This window comes from Equus quagga, chromosome 16, assembly GCF_021613505.1.
Source record: "Equus quagga isolate Etosha38 chromosome 16, UCLA_HA_Equagga_1.0, whole genome shotgun sequence".
NCBI lineage: Eukaryota > Metazoa > Chordata > Mammalia > Perissodactyla > Equidae > Equus > Equus quagga.
Window position 1 is genome coordinate 56,254,301 of NC_060282.1, and position 21,044 is coordinate 56,275,344.

Sequence of the window (21,044 nt, forward strand, 5' to 3'; positions counted from 1 at the left end):
CCGCCCACACCCACAGTGGCCAGTGCACATGTGGCAGTTGGTGCTGCATTCATGTGCCCGTGTGAGGCAGTTTGGGGTGTCACAGGGCCCCAAGAAGGTCGCTGGGCCTGGAACTGCCCAGATTGGTGCTGGTATTGCTGGCAGCAGCAGCAGAAGTAGAGGTGGCAGTGGTTGTGGCTGCAGGAGACAGAGGGTTCCAAGTGGAGGCAGTGCTAAGACCTGGGGTGTAAGGCTGGATTGCCCACTGTCCCCACAGCCTCTCCCTAAGGCATTGGCACAAATATTAACTCTCCTGTCTGAGCACCAGAACAAGAATTGCCGGTGCTCAGGCTGTAAACTTTGTTAGTAAATCATTGAAAAATAATAGTGTACACTTGGACATGGTAATAAAGCATATCAAAGAGTTATCAAAATCCTTCAAAGATTTAGAAGTTCTGGTTGTGAAAACTGCTGCTACATTGCAAAGCAAACATTCACAGGCTTAGAAAGAGGAATTAAATTTAAAGATCGTTGCATTGCATGAGAAAACACTTTTTATTTGAAATTTCCCATGAACCAATTGAGTGAGAAACACAATTTATAAATTAATTTTTTCGTTGTAATTGAAGATACAGTGACAGAATACATAAATAGGCATTTTGAATTATGTGCAAATCATGAAATAAATTTTGGTTCCTCGTATGATATCTACAAATTATAGGAAATGTCAGAAGAAACATTAAAATGCCATTGTATAAATTTGCATTTAAAATCATAGACTTACGTAGATTTACATGCATCTGATTTGTATGAAGAGTTAAATATTTTTAGAAAAATTATTGTATGAGATTCATCAGCTCTAAATACACTAGGCTTTAAGTTTTCAAAGTAATTTATCAGAAATTTACCCTAATGTTGTCATAGTCTATAACATACACTTCAAAGCTCCAATAACAATTGCTTCAGCAAAAAGTTCGTTTTCAAAGTTACAATAATTATTAAAAATTATCTGCAATCTTTTATTCATCTAGAGTGACAGATGTCACTTTCACTTACATTGATTGAAAATGAAGTTGCTAAAAGTATAGATTTTGATGATCTAATAAATGAATTTGCAAAAAAGTAAGTCAGAAAAATCTTATCACCAATCAAGTTATCATATTGATAAAGTATTATTTATTATATTTTATAAAATGATGAAACCAAAAATTTTATAATTTTTTATAATTTGTAAGTTTGTTGTTACCCATGTATCACAATCATCACTGTTATGTTTTATAAGTAATAAAATATTTTTAAAGGAAGAGCCTTATATTTTAGTACCTTTTATGGCCCTTTTTCCCTGCTTTTTGGACAAAGGGCCCACCTTTTTATTTTGCGTGGGGCCTTGTGCCTTCTGCCCTAGCCCTGCACGGTTGTTCTCCCCCAGGCTGGGCTCCCTCTTTCCTGGAGCGTCTTGAAGCTGACTGGGGCTGTGGCGCCTCAGGAACCTATCTCCTGCTCTTGAACCTGAGGCACCTGCTGGAGACATCTTTTCTTTATTTTAAGAGGGAATTGCGTATTTTACTCACTGTTTTCTTTGATTTGCCTGCAGTATACCATCAGGGATCCTTTAAAGATTTTATTTTTCCTTCTTCTCCCCAAAGCCCCCCAGCACATAGCTGTATATATTTTAGTTGTAGGTCCTTCTAGTTGTGGTACGTGGGATGCTGCCTCAGCATAGCCTGATGAGCGGTGCTAGGTCCATGCCCGGGATTCGAACCAGTGAAACCCTGGGCCGCAGAAGCAGAGCGCACAAACTTAACCACTCTGCCACGGGGCGGGCCCCAGGGATCCTTTCCATCATAAGCAGAGTTGCCTAGAGCCATATTTCACCTGTGACTCTTACTGCGTTGCTAGAGAGAAAAGAGCTAGGGGTCAACCTAAAAGAAAATTCTCTTGCAGAAAAGCAGGTTTTGTTAACCCTTTACTCCCAATATGTAAATACAAATGAAAGATAGACGAGCAGACTATGCAGTGTAAAGCTAATAGACAGGAAGCCAGACTTCCAACAATGTTAACTAGGAAATAGGCAAAACTAAACTGAACCAAAGCCCCTATGTGGCTAATAGCTGTCACAATGATCCTATACCTTATTTAGTGACTGTCTTATTCACCACTAATTTCTAGTGCCATACATAGTACTCAGTTGAATGAATAAGTGAATGAATAAAAGACTCTCCTTAGGCTGGACAATTGAAAATAACACAGGCCTAACTTAGAAGTAGTAAGATACCTTCTTGGGTGAGTGAAGTGAAAGCTGACAGGACAGGTCTTCTGATACCCAAGTGAGGGGATGTGGATCAGTTTATTTAGAGATAAATGACACCTCAAAAGCCGTTGCTGGGTGTCAACACAGTTAGACAAAAGTATGTTAATGCTCCTGAAGCATAAAGAAAATTTAAATTGTTATTTGAATACTTGGTTGACGAAGGCAGAGAGGGGTCAACATTTTGCAAAGTTTTTACTAACAAAACTGTTAAAAGATAACTCATTTCCTTAAAAATATTGCATTGCATTTTGGAATGTTCCTCTATTTGTTCAAAATTTTTTCTCTAATTTGTTCATCTCAAGTTAACCTATGCTTTCTTTGAATGAATATAGAAATATTGTGTCCCAAATAATGGGATAGGTCTTATGTATTGCTCATGCTTTGGTTAACAAAATATGTAATTTAATTTACTTGGAATTTCATTTTTTGGTTTTACCACTACTCTCTAGCTCTTGAACCTGATGGAGGTAAAGCTAGATTGATATTTAGTGATTACAGCTGAAGAACTATGCCAAACCCAGAAGGTGCCATTGTTAAGAATGTTTGCCAAATGGCTGGCATGTGTGGTGCACATTCAAACGAGAATACATTTTTTTAAAGGGAGGAGTTTACATCGTGTGTTCAAATACATGATTGTTAAGAACATTTTATTGACCTAATTATGAAAATAAGTTGCCTTCTCAACCAGTAGTTTATAGAAGTCTAATGTGAAATTTTTTTCATTATGCAGGAAAGAAGTTAGGAATTGTTTGATACCTTCAGATGCAAACAGACATGATTAGTTACAGATTTATTTTATCAAATAAGCAGATTCAATCCCACTAAGGGCCTTGTTATGGTCATCCAACTCCAGTAGGAATTAATGGGCAACTGAATAAGCCTTCACTTTGTATTTTTCTTAATCACAAAACTAATATGTTTCTTTAAATCTGAGGTTGAAAAATTATGAGCCTAAAACACTGATTTACAAGATCATTATCTATAATGGCCTCTTTCCTAAAAGTATCATATATTGTCTATTTAAAAATTAAATTAGGATCAATTTACATTAATATATTTTTATAAATACATTATATTCACTTAGTTCATTGGAATGGCTGTGATGTCCTTATTTGCCAAACTAAAAAATGGTAGCAAAAACTGCATACATAATTTGAACGCCTAGAAAAATGATCAGTGTGTAAACCGTGTCCTGGCGAGAAGGTTGGCACTTTTGAAAGCCTCAGTAATTCTTGGTGAACTGGAATGCTTTAAGCATTAGGAGCAGTTCCAAATAGTCTATCCTTCTAACACTTTATCTTATTACCACATTTAAGGCTTCACCTATAGGTGTTCTCTCTCGGTTTCAGTCTGAACTTCGTCTGCTGTGTTTCTCCCTTTGAAAGAAGCCATGCAAGTGTGTACTCCAAGGTACTCCGCAAGAGCAATCGTCATTTCTGTAGATAGTATTCTAGAGAAAAGCAGAGAAAAATATCACAATCCTTTAGAAGGGGTCAAAGAGATTTCTTTGCAAAGATTACTTTTGAATTAACGGAAAGCGTGAGTTGTCCTGATTCATGCTGAGTGTCACTAAACGAGAGCGATGAACAAAGAAATGATGTGTCACATACACTGAGTGCTGTCTAACATCCAGGGAGCTTGGAAAAATCCCAGTGCTCAGGCCATGATTTCTCCATATGTTACACTCACTGAGTACTGTGGCTAGACTATGGTCATCCTGATTTACTAGACTAATAAGTGGTAGCAAAAGCTAGAAAGAAAGCCAGACTGATGAGAGGAGAATTTCTTGGGCCTGGGCACCGGTAGTTTTAGATGTTTGCCAGGTGATTCCAGTGTGTACCCGAGGTTGAGAACCATTACTTTAGTTCCTAGAAGATAGAGGAACTTTACCTTCAGCTTGGTTCTGCTTAGATCAACTTAGATCGAGGCTTAGTTCTGCTTAGATCAGCTCAGTTCTGTTCAACTCAACCCAACTTAGCAAATATTTATTGTGGGCACATTCTGGGTTAGGTACTGTGTTAAGCCCAGAGCATGGAGCAGGAAACAATTCAGAAACTGTGTCCTGTCCTCATGGAGCATGCAAGCTAGCCAGGAGGACAGATGTTATACAAGCAACGATAGGAACGATGAGTGCTACAAAAGGCAGGGACAGGTGTGATGGGATGGAAGATCAGGAACTCTGACCAAGCTAAGCAGTCAGGGCAGCTCTGAAGTACGGATGAATAGAAGGTGCCATCTTAGAACTTCCTTGTGTATATATATGTTCAGTGAATGCATGAATAAACCCAACATGTCACAAAAATATGTTGAATAAGGTATAAATAGTAAAGAAAGTACTAGATTTATTAATAACAATTTTATAATAGTGACTTACTGGTTATGTTTTCTACTCTGCTAGTAACTTACAATGGGGGAGGAATATATCCTCATGGTAAGATCTGCAATCAAATTTGAAACTTTGGCTTGGAACTTCGTTCCAGCACTTATTAACTGTTTAATTGCACAAAAATCACTTATTCTCTTTAGGCCTCAGATTCCTTAAGTGTGATAAAACGCATACAAAGCTGTCACCCAGAGTCTGACACATGTAGGCACTCAGTGAATTAGACGTTGTCTGTATTCTCTCCAGAGAAGACAGGGGGCCCGGCCCAATCCATGCATGAATGCTCTGGAACTCATAACATTGCCCTGCATGAAATTGTAGGTGCTCATTCACTAAATGAAATGAGGAATTTGCCAAATATCCTTAATATTTTTATGGCAACACACTCAGGTTTTTTGGTCCTTTGTTTACTCAGGTTTTTTTGTCCTTTGTTTTCAAAATAGAATTTTACATTAGTTGAACTAAAAGAATTCATTTAAAAAAAAAATTTGGTGCTATTTGTTTCTGCTGAAGCAAATAATTTATACTCTGTAAGGCCTAATAGTTGCTAAATTTTCTCAGTGTCTGGAGTAACCAACACGCAGCTAGCAAGAGTCTAATAAATTGTCCTTGTGCTATTAAAGATCTTTCTTTTATCATTTAAAAAAATATGAAGTTGCTTTCTGGCAAAAAAGATAGCAATGATGGGACAAGTTGTTCACAAATAGCCAAAATGATAGGTCATTATTAACTTACTGTTTAAGAAACAATGTAAATGTTATCATTTTTGGTATTATTACGTATAATTGTTCCTCTAAAATAGCATTTAAAATTGTTTGGGCCACATCCTCCGGGTCCAGTAGAGGCAACAGAAGTGGATACCTGGGATAAAAATAACAAAAAAAGTATATTGTCAGAGTAGTCTTTTTTTGCTGTCATCATGAGCACTAATTATTAAATTTGAGATGGGGGTTATAACATATAGCTGTAAATTTTCAAACAAAATGTAAATATTAGGAACTACCTTGTGTTTTCTCTCATGAGCAGTACTGGGACCAGTGCTAATACATTTAATTCCCTGGAGTGAACTCCCTGCCTTTATTGATTTTCTGCGATGTGATAGTCTGAACATATGGAAGGAATTGTTTTAGATTTTTAAAATATTTTTCTTCCCTCTCCTTCATCCCAAGCATCAAGTAATTGTATACTATTAAGAAGCAAAATTGCAAAGACTGTTTTACAAAAAACCCTAGAATCTCTTGAGCATGTGTAACATGTCTTCATTGTAGGTAGACCATTGTTAAAACATTAAGTGGAATTAGATGTTTGTGAAATCAATTGCAGTTGAAATGGGATGAGTGTATAAATATAGCTCCCATAAAGTATTACTTTGATATTCTATACTTTTATATTATGATTTTCTATTATTTGAACCTCACCTCTTCAAAAAAATTCTGTTTATCTCAGTTAATTCTTGAAATTGGATTGATTTCTCATATTTGAATGTAGGTAATTAGTCTTTACAGTTTAGTCTCCTAAAAGTTCCTCAGAACTATAGCCTAAAGGGCTCCAACATTTATTAAAAGACAGTTTTCCAAAGAAGACATACAAATGGTCAAAATGTACGTGAAAAGGTGCTCGACATCACTAGTAATTAGGGAAATGCAAATCAAAACCACAACGACTTGTCACCTCACACCTGTTAGAATAGCTAGCATCAAAGAGACAAGCAATAATTAGTGTTGGTGAGGGTAGGGAGAAAAGGAAACTCTTATTCACTGTTAATGGGGACGTAAATTAGTGTAGCCACTATGAAAAACCTTATGGAGGTTCCTCAAAAAATTAAAAATAGAACTACCGTATGATCCAGCAGTCCCACTTTTGGGTATCCAAAGGAATTGAAATCAGCTTCTCATAGAGATGTCTGCACTACCATGTTCATTGTGGTATTATTCACAATAGCTAAGATATGGAGAGAGCCTAAGTGTCCATCAACAGAAGAAGGGATAAAGAAAATGTGGTACACACACACACACACACACACACACACACACACACACAATATAATTCAGCCATGAGAAAGACGGAAATCCTGCCATTTGTGACAACTTTGATGGACCTTGAGGGCATTATATGAAGTGAAATAATCAGACAGAGAAAGAAATTGCATATGATCTCACTTATATGTGGAATCTAAAAAAGCCAAACTCAGAGAAACAGAGAGTAGAGTGGTGGCTACCAGGGCCTGGGGAGAGAAGGAAATGGGGAGATGTTGACCAAAGGGCACAAACGTCCAGTTATAAAATTAAGAATTTCTGGGGATTTAATGTACAGCATGCTGATTACAGCTAATAATAATAATACTGTATTATATTCTTTAATGTTGCTAAGAGAGTAGGTCTTTAATGTTCTTACCACAACGAATAAATAGTTATTAATTGATGGGATGGAGCTGTTAGCTAATGCAATAGTAGTAAACTTTTTGCGGTAAATAAGTGTATCAAATCAACACATTTGTGCATCTTAAACTTACGAAATGCTATATGTCAATCATATCTCAATAAAGCTAGAAAAATATCATCTACACATCATTGTTTCTTTCGTACCGTACCATTTTAGGATTATTAGTCTTTACTTTTCTGGAGACTTTGTTTTTAGCTTTTATGTGCATACAGACTCCAAGTTTACAAAAGCCGTCATTTAACATCACTCCCTTCCCTAGCTACCATTCCACCTTCTCTCAGCTGGTCACATTCATTCTGTGATCTAGCTTTTATCCTAATGTTATGTTAAGTTGTCAGAAAAACTTCCTTAGCCAATGCAAAGGTGTCATTTCTTCTTTCACCATTTGAAACTCTTCCTCCCATTCACGGCTGTCCACTCTGACCAGGTAAACTTTCTTATTGACTTTAATGACTGCTTAACCCCAGAGCTTTCTAACTCTCCTGTTTATATTTCTTTTGTAGGAGGGTTGGTGTCAAGATGACAGCATAGCCAGACTCTGAACTCACCTCTTCCCATGGACACAACCAATTTACAACTATTCTTGGAACAATTACCCCTGAGAGAGAACTGAAAACTGGATAAAAAGAACTCCTGCAACAAGGGACAGTCCTGACTGAGGTGGGAGAGGCAGAAATTCCTTTCTGGAGAGGAAAAAAACCCACCTTCATAAGCCGTGGAGCTTCACAGCTCACTGGGAGCAATCCTAAAGTATGCAGCCTTCCCTGGAGGAGTGGGGGGAACTGAGTGGGAGAGCGTTACTGCTATAAGCATCCTTTGGACTCAGCACAACTGAGATGAGTCTCATAATATCTGGTTTGCTGGCTATTAGCTACAATGGGGAATATCCCTAGAAAAGCTATTGGGCATAAGCAGAAAAAAGCTGGCTCTTGAAGGACCCACACACAAATTCACCTATTTCAGAAAGCAACCTAAAATCACCAGACACAAAGGTGCACAGTCCTTTATTGAAAACAGACTCATCTGATAGAGTTTGGGCTCATCTTGGTGAGAGGTGAGACCTCTCCAGGGGCAGAGACATTGGCAGCAGACATTATTGTCACCTAGTACAGGTGTGCTGACATAGACACTCGCAGATGCCATTGGAGTTCTTCCCCTGGCCTGTTAGCCCAGGGTCTGCCCCCCCCCCCCCACTAGATGGCCAATTTAGTCCAGCTCAGCCAGAGCAGGCAGTGTGCCCTAGGGACTGGCCCTACCCAACAGCAAGCCTTTGGGCAACTTATGGACTTACATACTGGGTGCCTGTATCCCCTGCAGGCAGGCAAGGGGTCTACCTCTGTGGGGCAGGGCATGAGCAAGGAGTGTGTGGAGTGTGTGGGACATTGGTAGAGTGTCTGGGGACCTCTGCAGTGGGGCAACTGGGTCCACTTCAGGGGGTTGGGACATGTGCATGGGCCAGGACCATGTTGATGGTGTGTTTTGACCTGCGGGCTGTGGGGCTTGTCAGCTGCAGAAGACTTATGCTTCCCAAACAACCACATAGGGGATCGGACCTACCTTCCAAAGCCTGAAACAAGTAGGTGCTCCCGTGCCTGGGGTAAAACCCACTCAGCTGCAATCCTGAGAGAGCTGATAACAGCCTTGCAGGCTGGAGGCCTACAGCAATTGTAAGCCCCTGAGCCTAGCAACCAGCCACTCTGGGGACCTACTCACTTAATAGAAAAACTGCAACAGGGCTGTGCTTTTAGACCCTGCAGCCAACTGTGCTGGGGCTCCTCAAACCCAATAAAGTGACTGAAGTGTCCATAGCAGCCACGTGCAGCTGAGAATTACAACCAGCTGGCCAGGGGGACAGCTTAGCCTCCCTGGGCACCTGCAGCAAGAGCAACCCAGCCACAAGAGAAGGACACATGTAGCCCACATGGGTCACTCCTGGAACATTAGGAACTGGTGACAAGAGGAAAGCACACTGCTGAGCCTCATAAGTCATCTCTTACATAAGGCTACCTCTGCAAGATCAGAAGACATAGCTGACCCACCTAGTACATAGATATAAACACAGAGAAAGAGGCAAAATGAGGAGGCAAAGGAATATGTTCCAAGCAAAGGAACAGGACAAAATCTCAGAAAAAGAACTAAATGAAACAGAAGTAAACAATCCACCTGACAAAGAGTTCAAACAAAAAGTCATAAGGATGCTCACTGATCTTGGGAGAAGAATGGATAAACTCAGTGAGAATGTCAACAAAGAATTGGAAAATATAAAGAAGGACCAATCAAAAATGAAGACCACAATCTTGGAAATGAAAAATTCACTAGAGGGACACGATAGCAGAGTAGATGACACAAAAGAATGAATCTGTGAGCTGTAGGAAAGATAGAGGCAATCACCCAAGCCGAACAGATAAAAGAAAAGAGAATTAAAAAGAACGAGAACAGGCTAAGGGATCTCTGAGAGAACATCAACTGCACTAACTTTCGTATTATAGGTATCCCAGAAAGAGAAGAGAGAGGCAAAGGGGCACAGAATCTATTTGAAGAAATAAAGCTGAACATTTTCCTAACCTAAGGACGAAACAGACATGCAGTTATAGGAAGCACAGAGAGCACCAAACAAGATAAACCCAAAGAGGCCCACACCAAGATACATTGTAATTAAAATGTCCAAAATTAAAGATAAAGAGAGAATCCTAAAAGCCTCAAGGGAAAGGCAATAAGTGACATACAAAGGCAACCCCATAAGACTATCAGCTGACTTCTCAGCAGAAACCTTACTTGCTAGAAGGGAGTGTCACGATATATTTAAAGTGCTCAAAGGAAAAAACCTACAGCCAAGAATACTCTACCCGGCAAGGTTATCATTCAGAATAGAAGGAGAGATAAAGAGTCTCCCAGATAAGCAAAAATTAAAGGAGTTTATCACCAAGAAACCAGTTTTACAAGAAATGCTAAAGGGACTTATTTAAGTGGGAAAGAGCAGACCACAATTAGGAATAAGATGATTATCCAAAAAAAAAAAAAAAAAAGGCAATAAAGTCACTGGTAAAGGCAAATATACAATAAAGGTAGCAGTATGAAGATAACATGAAGGTCAAAAGACAAAAGTATTAAAATTGCCTATTTCAATGATAAGGGGATAATGGATACACACAAAAAAAGAGGTTAGCTATGGTATCAGAAACATAAAACGTGAAAAGAGGGGAGTAAAAGAGTAGAGCTTTTATAAAGAGGTCAAACTAAAGAGACCATTGACTCAAGGTAGATTGCTATATACATAGGTTATTATATATACACCTCATGGTAATCAGAAACCTATAATAAATACACAAAAAGTTAAGATAAAGGAGCCCAAACATAATACTAAAGAAAGCCATCAAACCACAAGGGAAGAGAGCAAGAGAAGAACAAAGGAACAGAGAAGAACTAGTAAAACACCCAGAAAAAAAGTAGCAAAATGGCAATAAGCACATACTTATCAATAGCCACTTTAAATGTCAATGGAATAAGTGCTCCAAACAAAACACATAGGGTGGCTGATTGGATAAAAAACAAGACCCATGTATATGCTGCATACAAGAGACACACTTCAGACCTGAAGACACACAAACTGAAAGTGAAAGGATGGAAAAAGATACTCCATGCAAATGGCAATGAAAAGAAATCAGGGGTAGAATACTTATGTCAGACAAAATAGACTTTAAAACAAAAACTGTAACAACAGACAAAGAAGGGCAGGACATAAAGATAAAGGGAACGATCCAACAGGAGGCTATAACACTTGTAAATGTCTATGCACCCAACATAGGAGCACCTAAATATATAAAGAAATTAACAGACATAAAAGGACAAATAGACAGTAACACAATAATAGTAGGGGAATTTAATACTCCACTTACACCAATGGATAGATCATCCAAACAAAAGATCAGTAAGGAAACATTGGCCTTAAATGACACATTAAACCAGATGGACTTACAGAACATTCCATCTAAAAACCACAGAATACACATTCTTTCCAAATGAACATGAAACATTCTCTAGGATTGATCACATATTAGGCCACAAAACAAGTCTCAATAAATTTAAGAAGACTGAAATAATGCCAAGCATCTTTTCTGACCACAAAGGTATGAAACTAGAAATCAACTACATGAAGAAGATCAGAAAAGCCACAGATATGTGGAGATTAAACAAAATGCTACTGAACAACGATTGGGTCACTGGAGAGATCAACGGAGAAATAAAAAAATACCTGGAGGCAAATCAAAATAAAAGTACAACATGCCAAAATCTATGGGATACAGCAAAAGTGGTTCTAAGATGGAAGTTTATATTGAAACGGGTCTACCTCAACAAACAATGAAAATCTCAATTAAACAATTTAACAGTGCACCTAAAGGAAATGGAAAAAGAAGAACAAAGTCCAAAATCAGTAGAAGAAAGGAATTAATAAAAATCAGAGCAGAAATCAATGAAACTAAAAAGACAATAGAAAAAAATCAATGAAACCAAGAACTGGTTCTTTGAAAAGATAAACAAAATTGACAAACGTTTAGCTAGACTCACCAAGAAAAAAAGAGAAGGCTCAAATAAATAAAATCAGAAATGAAGGAGGAGAAATTACAAGCGGACACCTCAGAAATTCAAAAGATTATAAGAGAATACTACGAAAAGCAATACACCAACAAATTGGACAATCTAGAAGGAATAGATAAATTCTTAGGATCATACAACCTTCTAAAACTGAATCAAGATGAAATAGAGAATTGAATACACCAATCACCACTAAGAAGATTGAAACAATAATCAAAACCTCCCAAAAAATAGAAGTCCAGGACCAGATGGTTTCCCTGGTAAATTCCAGCAAACATTCAGAGAAGACTTAATACCGATCCCTCTCAAACTCTTCCAGAAAAATTGAAGAGAAGAGGAAGCTTCCTAACTCATTCTATGAAGCCAACGTTACCCTGATACAAAAGCCAGACAAGGATAACACACACAAAAAAGAAAATTACAGGCCAATATCCCTGACGATCATTGATGCAAAAATCCTCAACAAAATACTAGCAAAGCAAATACAATACTTTAAAAAGATCATACACCACGATCAAGTGGGATTTATTCCAGGGATGCAGGGATGGTTCAACACCTGCAAATCAATCAACATGATACACTACATTAACAAAATGAAGAATAAAAATCACATGATCATCTTAATAGACAAGTAGAAAGCATTTGACAAGATATAGCATCCATTTATGATAAAAACTCTGAGTAAAATGGGTGTAGAGGGAAAGTACCTCAACATAATAAAGGCCATATATGACAAACCCACAGCTGATATCATTCTCAATGGAGAGAAACTGAAAGCTATTCCTCTAAGAACAGGACCCAGACAAGGATGCCCACTTTCACCAATCTTATTTAACATAGTATTGGAAGTCTTAGCCAGAGCAATCAGGCAAGCAAAAGAAATAAAAGGGATACAAATTGGAAAAGAAGAAGTGAAACTGTCACTCTTTGCAGATGATGTGCTTCATATATAGAAAATCCTAAAGAATTAACTAAAAAACTTTTAGAAATAATAAATGAATACGGTCAACTGGCAGGATACAAAATCAACATACAAAAGTCAGTTGTGTTTCCACACACTAACAACGAAGTAGCAGAAAGAGAAATTAAGAATACAATCCCATTCACAATTGCAACAAAAAGAATAAAATACCTAGGAATAAACTTAACCGAAGAGGTGAAAGATCTGTACACTGAAAACTGTAAAACATTGTTGAAAGAAATTGAAGAAGACACAAAGAAATGGAAAGATATTCTGTGCCCTTGGATTGGAAGAATTAACAGTTAAAATGTCCATACTTCCTAAAGCAATCTACAGGTTCAACGCAATCCCTATAAATGTTCCAACAACATTTTTCACAGAAATAGAATAAAGAATTCTAAAATTTGTATGGAACAACAAAACATCCCAAATAGCCAGAGGAACTCTGAGAAAAAAGAACACAGCTGGAGATATCACACTCCCTGATTTAAAAATACACTACAAAGGTATAGTAACCAAAATAACATGGTACTGGTACAAAAATAGACACACAGATCAGTGGAACAGAGTCAAGAGCCCAGAAATAAACCCACACATCTATGGACAGCTAATTTTTGACAAGGGAGCCAAGAACATACAATGGAGAAAGGGAAGTGTCTTCAATAAATGGTACTGGGAAAACTGGACAGCCACATGCAAAAGAATGAAAGTAGACATTATCTTACACCACACACAAAAATTAACTCAAAGTGGATTAAAGAATTGAAGATAAAGACCTGAAACCATTAAACTTCTAGAAGAAAACATAGGCGGTACACTCTTTGACATCAGTCTTAGCAGCATATTTTCAAGTACCGTGTCTGACCAGGCAAGGGAAACAATAGGAAAAATAAACAAATGGGACTGCATCAAACCAAAAACCTTCTGCGCAGCAAAGGAAACCATCAACAAAACAAAAAGATAACCTAACAATTGGGAGAAGATATTTGTAAGCCATATATATTCTAGGGAGTTAATATGCCAAATATACAAAGAACTCATATATCTCAACAACAAAAAGACAACCCAATTAAAAAATGGCAAAAGATCTGAACAGAGATTTCTCCAAAGTTTGCTGGCCATCAGTAAGTTGTTGTTCAATGTCATTAACCACCAGGGAAATGTAAGTCAAAACTATAATGAGATATCACTTCACTCCCATCAGAATGGCTACCATTAACAAGACAGGAAGCAACAAGTCTTGGAGAGGATGTGGAGAGAAGGGAACTCTCACACACTGCTGATGGGAGTCCAAACTGGGTGCAGCCATTATGGAAAACAGTATGGAGATTCCTCAAAAAATTAAGAATAGAACTACCATATGATCCAGCTATTCCACTGCTGGGTATTTATCCAAAGAATGTGAAAACATGAATGCATAAAGATACAGGCACCCCTATCTTCATCACAGTATTATTCACAATAGCCAAGACTTGGAAGCAACCTAGGTGCCCATCAAGGGATGAATGGATAGAGAAGATGTGGTAGATATACACAATGGGATACTACTCAGCCATGAGAAATGATGAAATCAGGCCCTTTGTGACAACTTGGATGGACACTGAGGATATTATGCTAAGTGAAATGTCAGAGGGAGAAACTCAAATACTGTATGATCTCACTCATACACAGAAGACAAAAATGACAAACAAACACATAGAAGCAGATTGTATTGATGGTTACCAGAGGGGAAGGGAGGAGGGTGGAGGGTGAAAGTGGTGATTAGGCTCATGTGTGTGGTGGTGGATGGCAACTAGTCTTTGGGTGGTGAACATGATGTAATCTACACAGAAATTGAAATATAATGATGTACACCTGAAATTTATATAATGTTATAAACCAATGTTACTGCAATTAAAAAAAATACAACAACAAAAAGATTTCTTTTGTAGGTGCACTTCTTTCAAATTTTCTAGAAATTTATTCCCAATACCACATTTTTCCTTTATGACCATTTCCTTAGCTTATATGGGTTTTTTATTTAAAAATATTTATCATGAAGAATTTCAAAGAAACAAAAGTAGAAGACTATAACGAACAGAGGTGTGCTGATAAATGGTTAACAATGGTTCCTCTGGAGAGAAAAAATGTATATATAGTTTCCAACTTCATCTGACTTCACTCTCTACTTTGCTCACTCTATTCAGACACAGTGATCTTCTTGCAGGTTCTTAAGTTTTCTTGGTTCTTTCTGATCCCAGAGGCTTTATGCAGCCTACCTAGATGCTCTTCCTATTTGCTTTTTACCTGGTTGGTTCCTATTTACCCTTTTGGTCTCAGTTGCAATGTCACTTTCTCTGAGAGCCTATCACTGACCACCTTACCCTATTCTAAATTACAGTCATGCACTGCTTAACGACCTGGGATATGTTCTGAGAAATGCATCATTAGGCCATTTCATAGTTGTGTGAACATCATAGAGTGTACTTACACAAACCTAGATGGCACACCATACTACACACTTAGGCTATATGTTACTAAACTTGTGGGACCACCACTGTGGATGAAATCTGTCCTTGATCAAAATGTCATTATGCAGTGTATAACTGTATATGCCCCTTATTCTCTCTCATAATACCTTTTTTCTTTTATAGCACTTACATATTATCATTTCTTACTGCTATTTTAATAATAATATTAGAAACAAAGAAGTGAAGAAAATAATTTTAAAGATGAAACTTACCATAACATAATAAAGGCCATATATGGCAAGCCCACAGCTAATATCATATTCAACAGTGGAAAGCTGATAGCTTTTCATCGAAGATCAGGAGCAAGACAAGGATGCCCGCTGTCACCACATTTATTTAACATAGCACTGGAAATCCTAGCCAGAACAATTTGGCAAGAAAAAGAAACAAAAGGCATCCAAATTGGAGAGGAAGAAGTAAGACTGTCTCCTTATAGATGACATGATAGGGTGTATATAAAGCCCTAAAGACTCCGTCAGAAAACTGCTTGAACTAATAAACGAATTCAACTGAGTTGCAGGATACAAAATTAATATACAAAAATCAGTTGTGTTTCTATACCCTAATAATGATCTATCAGAAGAGAAATTAAGAAAACAAGCCTGGGGCCGGCCCCATTGCCGAGTAGTTAAGTTCGCGCTCCGCTTCAGCGGCCCAGGGTTTTGCCGGTTCGGATCCTGGGTGCAGACATGGCACCACTCGTTAGGCCATGCTAAAGCAGTGTCCCACATGCTACAACTAGAAGGACCCACAACTGAAATATACAACTATGTACTGAGGGGATTTGGGGAGAAAAAGCAGAAGGAAAAAAAAAAGGAAAATCCTATTTACAATTGTATCAAAAAGAATACAATAGCTAGAAATCAATGTAACCAAGGAGGTGAAAGATCTGTACACTGAAAACTATAAGACGATGATGAAAGAAATTGAAGAAGACACAAGTAAGTGGAAAGATATTCCATACTCATGGATTGGAAGAGTCAATATTGTTAAAATGTCCATACTGCCAAAAGCCATCTACAGATTCCATGCAATCCCTATGAAAATTGTAATGGCAGTTTTCACAGAAACAGAACAAATAATCCTAAAATTTGTGTGGAATCACAAAAAAACCAGAATAACCAAAGCAATCTCGAGAAAGAAGAACAAAGCTGAAGGCACCACACTTCCTGATTTCAAACCATATTACAAAGCTCTAGTAATCGAAATAGTATGGTATTGGCATAAATACAAACACATAGACCAATGGAACAGAATAGAGAGCCCAGAAATACACCTATGCATATATGGTCAATTACTCTACCACAAAGGAGCCAAGAATCTACAATGGAGAAAGAATAGTCTCTGCAATAAATGGTGTTGGGAAAACTGGACAGCCACATGCAAAAGAATGAAACTGGACCACTATTTTACACCATACACAAAAATTAACTCAAAATGGATCAAAGGCTCGAACATAAGACTTAAAACCATAAGACTCCCAGAAGAACACGTAGAGGGTAGGCTCCTTGATAATCAGTCTTGGCATTGGACTTTTGGATTTGACACCAAAGGCAAAGACAAAAGCAAAAAAACCAAGTGGGACTACATCAAACTAAAAAGCCTCTGCACAGCAAAGAAAACCATTAACAAAATGAAAAAGTAACCTATAGGGTAGGAGAAAATATTTGCAAATCATATATCTGATATGGGGTTAATATCTGAACTATATAAAGAACTCATATAACTCAACACTGAAAAAAACAACCTGGTTAAAAAGTCGGCAGAGATGGGGCCAGCCTGGTGGCATAGTGGCTAAGTTTGTGTGCTCTGCTTCCATGGTCCAGGGTTTGCAGTTTCAGATTCCGGGAGCAGACCTAGCACTGCTCATCAAGCCATGCTGTGGTGGCATCCCACATTAAAAACAGAGGAAGACTGGCATATATGTTAGCTCAGGGACATCTTCCTCAAGCAAAAAGAGGAAGATTGGCAGCAGATGTTAGTTCAGGGCCAATCTTCCTCACAAAAAAGGGCAGAGAAACTGAATAGACATTTTTCCAAAGAAGACATTTGAATGGCCAATAGGTATATGAAACAGTGCTCGACATCACTAATTATCAGGGAAGTGCAAAGTAAAACCACAGTGAAATGTCACTTCACACCTGTTGGAATGTCTATTATCAAAAAGACAAGAGATAACAAGTGTTGATGAGGATGTGGAGCAAAGGACACCCTTGTGCATTGTTGGTGAGAATGTAAATTTGTGGCCACATGCAATGAAGTATAAATCAGCCATAAAAAGAAAATCTTGCCATTTGCATTGGTATAGATGGACCTTGAGGACATTATGCTAAGTGAAGTAAGTCAGACAGAGAAAGAGAAATAGTGTATGATCTCACTTATATGTGAAATCTAAAAAAACTAAACTCTTATAAACAGAAAACAGATTGGGGTTGCCAGAGGTGGGGGGTAGGGGGAGGAGAAATGGGTGAAGGTTGGTCAAAAGGTACAAACTTTCAGTTATAAGATAAAGAAGTTGTGAGGATATAATGTACAGCATGGTGACTATGGTTAACAATATAATATGGTATATTTGAAAGTTGCTAAAAGAGTAGTTCTTCAAAGTTCTCATCACGAGAAAACAAAATTGTAACTATGTGAGGTGAGGGATGTTAACTAACCTTATTGTGGTAATCCTTTTGCAGTATAAACATACATCAAATCATTATGTCGTACACCTTAAACTAATGCAATGCTATATGTCAACTATATCTCAGTAAAGCTGAGAGGAAAAAGCAGTATTGCAATGATCATCTCTGTAGATAATTCTTGATACACATCCACAATTATTTCCTTGGGATAAAATCTTAATTATAAAGTTGTTGGGCCAAAAGATAGGCAATTTCTAACGCCAAGTCTCTTCCAAAAGTGAAGAACACTTTACATTCTCATGATTTATGAATGTGGAAATTTTCCTTATACACTGGCCAATGCTATATATTACTGTAAAAAAATATTTCCAATATGCTTAGTAAAACTTTATATTTTCATATTGAAATCTCTTTACTCATTTATGTAGAGATTTCTTATGTGCTTATTAGCTTTCATAATTCTGTCATAAACTGCCTCTTCCTATCCTTTCTCTCTTTATATGCTAAGGCTGATAATTATTATATATATTGAAAATATTGTCTCTCGATTTGTTATTTGCCTTTTATTTTTACATATTATATATTTAGCGTGGTATTTAAGCAGACTCTCTATTCAGATTGCCTTGGTGCAAATCTGGAATGCAGCTCTTTTGCTTATGTGGCCTTGAGTGTGTTACCACATAACTCCTTACCTCAGTTCACTCACCTATAAAATGGAGGTAATAATAGTGTGTACTTTATATGGTTGTGAGAATTAAATGGGATGACACTTGAAAAGTGCTTAGCACAATCTCTGGAAAATGATGAATACTCAATAATTATGAGAAAAGTATTACCATTAGCTATATTTATGTTACTGGCTAGTCAGGAAGGTGCAAAATGGGACAGAAACTTCACCTTCTGACTTACTTGGATTTACACTGGGATTGGAGAACACGGGTGGGTGGGAGGATGAGTGTGTATTCCCAGGCAGTTCAGAAAGCTGTGTTCGTCTCGTTCTTAGACTTGAGTCAATGCCAAAGACAAGCTCAGCACTTGTTACTACAAAAGGCCCCTGATGGAGAAGAGTTCAGACAGCCTGTGAGGCAAGGACCTGGACAAGCGGATGAATCTACAAGTCCTTTGACTTCTGTGCTGCCAAGTGTTGAGGCTTAATCACTTTGCGTGCTTTATGATGAAAGATGTTGACCCTGAGTGGAGAGGAAGTCAGCCAAGATTTGGAAGTTATTGTGACAGTTAAAAGAGGAAAGTGGGCTAGCAATAATACTGCAACAATAAATGGTCTAAACAGTTGGCCTGGCCAATCAGAGACAAGGCACACTAATTCTGTAAATGAGGGAATTAGCACAAATCAAACTGAAAAAAAAATGTATATATATACGTACATTGTATATATATATACACACACATATACATTATGTGTATATATAAACTTATAAATTTTATTTATATAAAGAATTTATAATATACAATTTGCAAATAATAATAAAATATTGTGAATTGCATACATAGTCAACCCTCTGTTGCTCATCTGCAGATTCAACCAACTGCAGATGGAAAGGCTTACCATGGTTGTGTCTGTACTGAACATGTACAGGCACTTTTTCTTGTCATTATTTCCTAAACAATAGAGTATAACAACTATTTACATAACATTTACATTAAATTAGGTATTGTAAGTAATCTAGAGATGACTTAAAGTATATGGAGGATGTGCATAGGTTATATGCAAATAACACACCATTTTATATAACGGCTTTGAGCATCCGTGGATTTGGGTATCCAAAGGGGTCCTTGAACCAATCCTCTATGGATACTGAGGGACAGTTGTAGCCAATTGCTTCTCATAGAATGCTTTTGTTGATTTTTTGCTGCATTATTTCACCATATAAAATATTTCACTGTATGGATATGTCACATTTTGGTTATTCATTCATTAGTTTGTGGACATTTGGATTGCTTCCACTTTTTAGCTGTTACGAATAAGGCTATATGAACATTTTTGTACAAGTTTTGGAAGGGATGTATGTTTTCATTTCTTCTAGGTATATCCCTAGTAGTGGAATTGCTAGGCCATGTGGTAATTCCATGTTTAACATTTTGAGGAACTGTCAAACTATTTTCCAAAGCAGCTGTACCAGTTTACAATCTCACCAGCAATGTGTGAGAGTTCTAATTTTTTCATATCCTCACTAACATTGTTATTATCTATCCTTTTTATTATAGCCATCCTAGTTGTTGTGAAGAATTATCTCATTGTATTTTTTATAACAGTTTTATTGAGATACGATTCATACACCATAAAATTCACTCTTTTAAAATATACAATTCAGTGATTTTTAGGACATAGTCACATGTCACTTAATGGTGGGAATATGTCCTAAGAAATGTGTAGTTAGGCTATTTTGTCAGTGTGCAAACATCATGTAGTGTACTTACACAAACCTAGATGGTATAGCCTGCTACATACCTAGGGTATATGGTGCTAATCTTATGGGACTACTGACATATATGTGGCCCATCATTGACCAAAACGTTGTTAAGCAGCACATGACTATATTCAGAAAGTCATTCATCACTGTCTAATTCCAGACTTCTTTCACCCCTCCCCAAAGAAACTTTGTATCCATTATCCATCACTCCTCATTTGCCCTTCCTCCAGTTCCTCACAACCAATAATCCACTTTCTGTCTCTGTAGATTTGCCTATTCTGGACATTTCATATAAATGGAATCATACCATATGTGGCCTTTTGTGCTTGGCTTGTAAGTATCATAATGTTTTCAAGGTTCGTCATGTGGTAGCATGTATCAGTACTTCATTTTTTTAATGACTTACTAATACTTCATTGTACAGATGTACCACATTTATCAATTCACCGCTTGATGGACTTTTGGGTTGTTTCCACTTTTTGGATATTATGAATAATGGTGCTACGAACATTTATGTACAAGTCTTTGTGTGGGCCTACATGGTGTGCATATGGTTCTGCAGGTAGTGGGGCATGTCAGCCACAGCAGATTTGTGCTGTTGGCCATCTCAAAAAGCCACACAGTGGATTTGTTTCACCTCACAACACCTGAAATCCTTGTGTGCTGCTGTGCCTGGGAGCAGCCCAACCTATCTGTTCTCCTGAGAGAGTGTGACAACAGCCATGTGATGCAGAGAGCCCCACCAGAGGTCTGCAGCAATTGTGAGTCCCTGAGCCTAGCAACCAGCCACACTGGGAGCCTGA

General features: G+C 37.6%; 1 protein-coding gene across 1 annotated transcript in view; it reads right to left on the reverse strand.

Moving 5' to 3' along the window:
* Nucleotides 1-3,613: 3,613 nt before the first annotated feature.
* The window catches only part of LOC124227844 (short-chain dehydrogenase/reductase family 16C member 6-like), a 38,677-nt gene continuing 21,246 nt past the window's right edge, over nt 3,614-21,044 (reverse strand). Inside the window, exons 5-6 of the mRNA XM_046641847.1 lie at nt 5,409-5,534; nt 3,614-3,740 (exon numbers count right to left, since the gene is read on the reverse strand). Of these exons, the coding sequence (XP_046497803.1) occupies nt 3,614-3,740; nt 5,409-5,534 (253 nt within the window). The remainder of the gene's footprint in view (nt 3,741-5,408; nt 5,535-21,044) is intronic.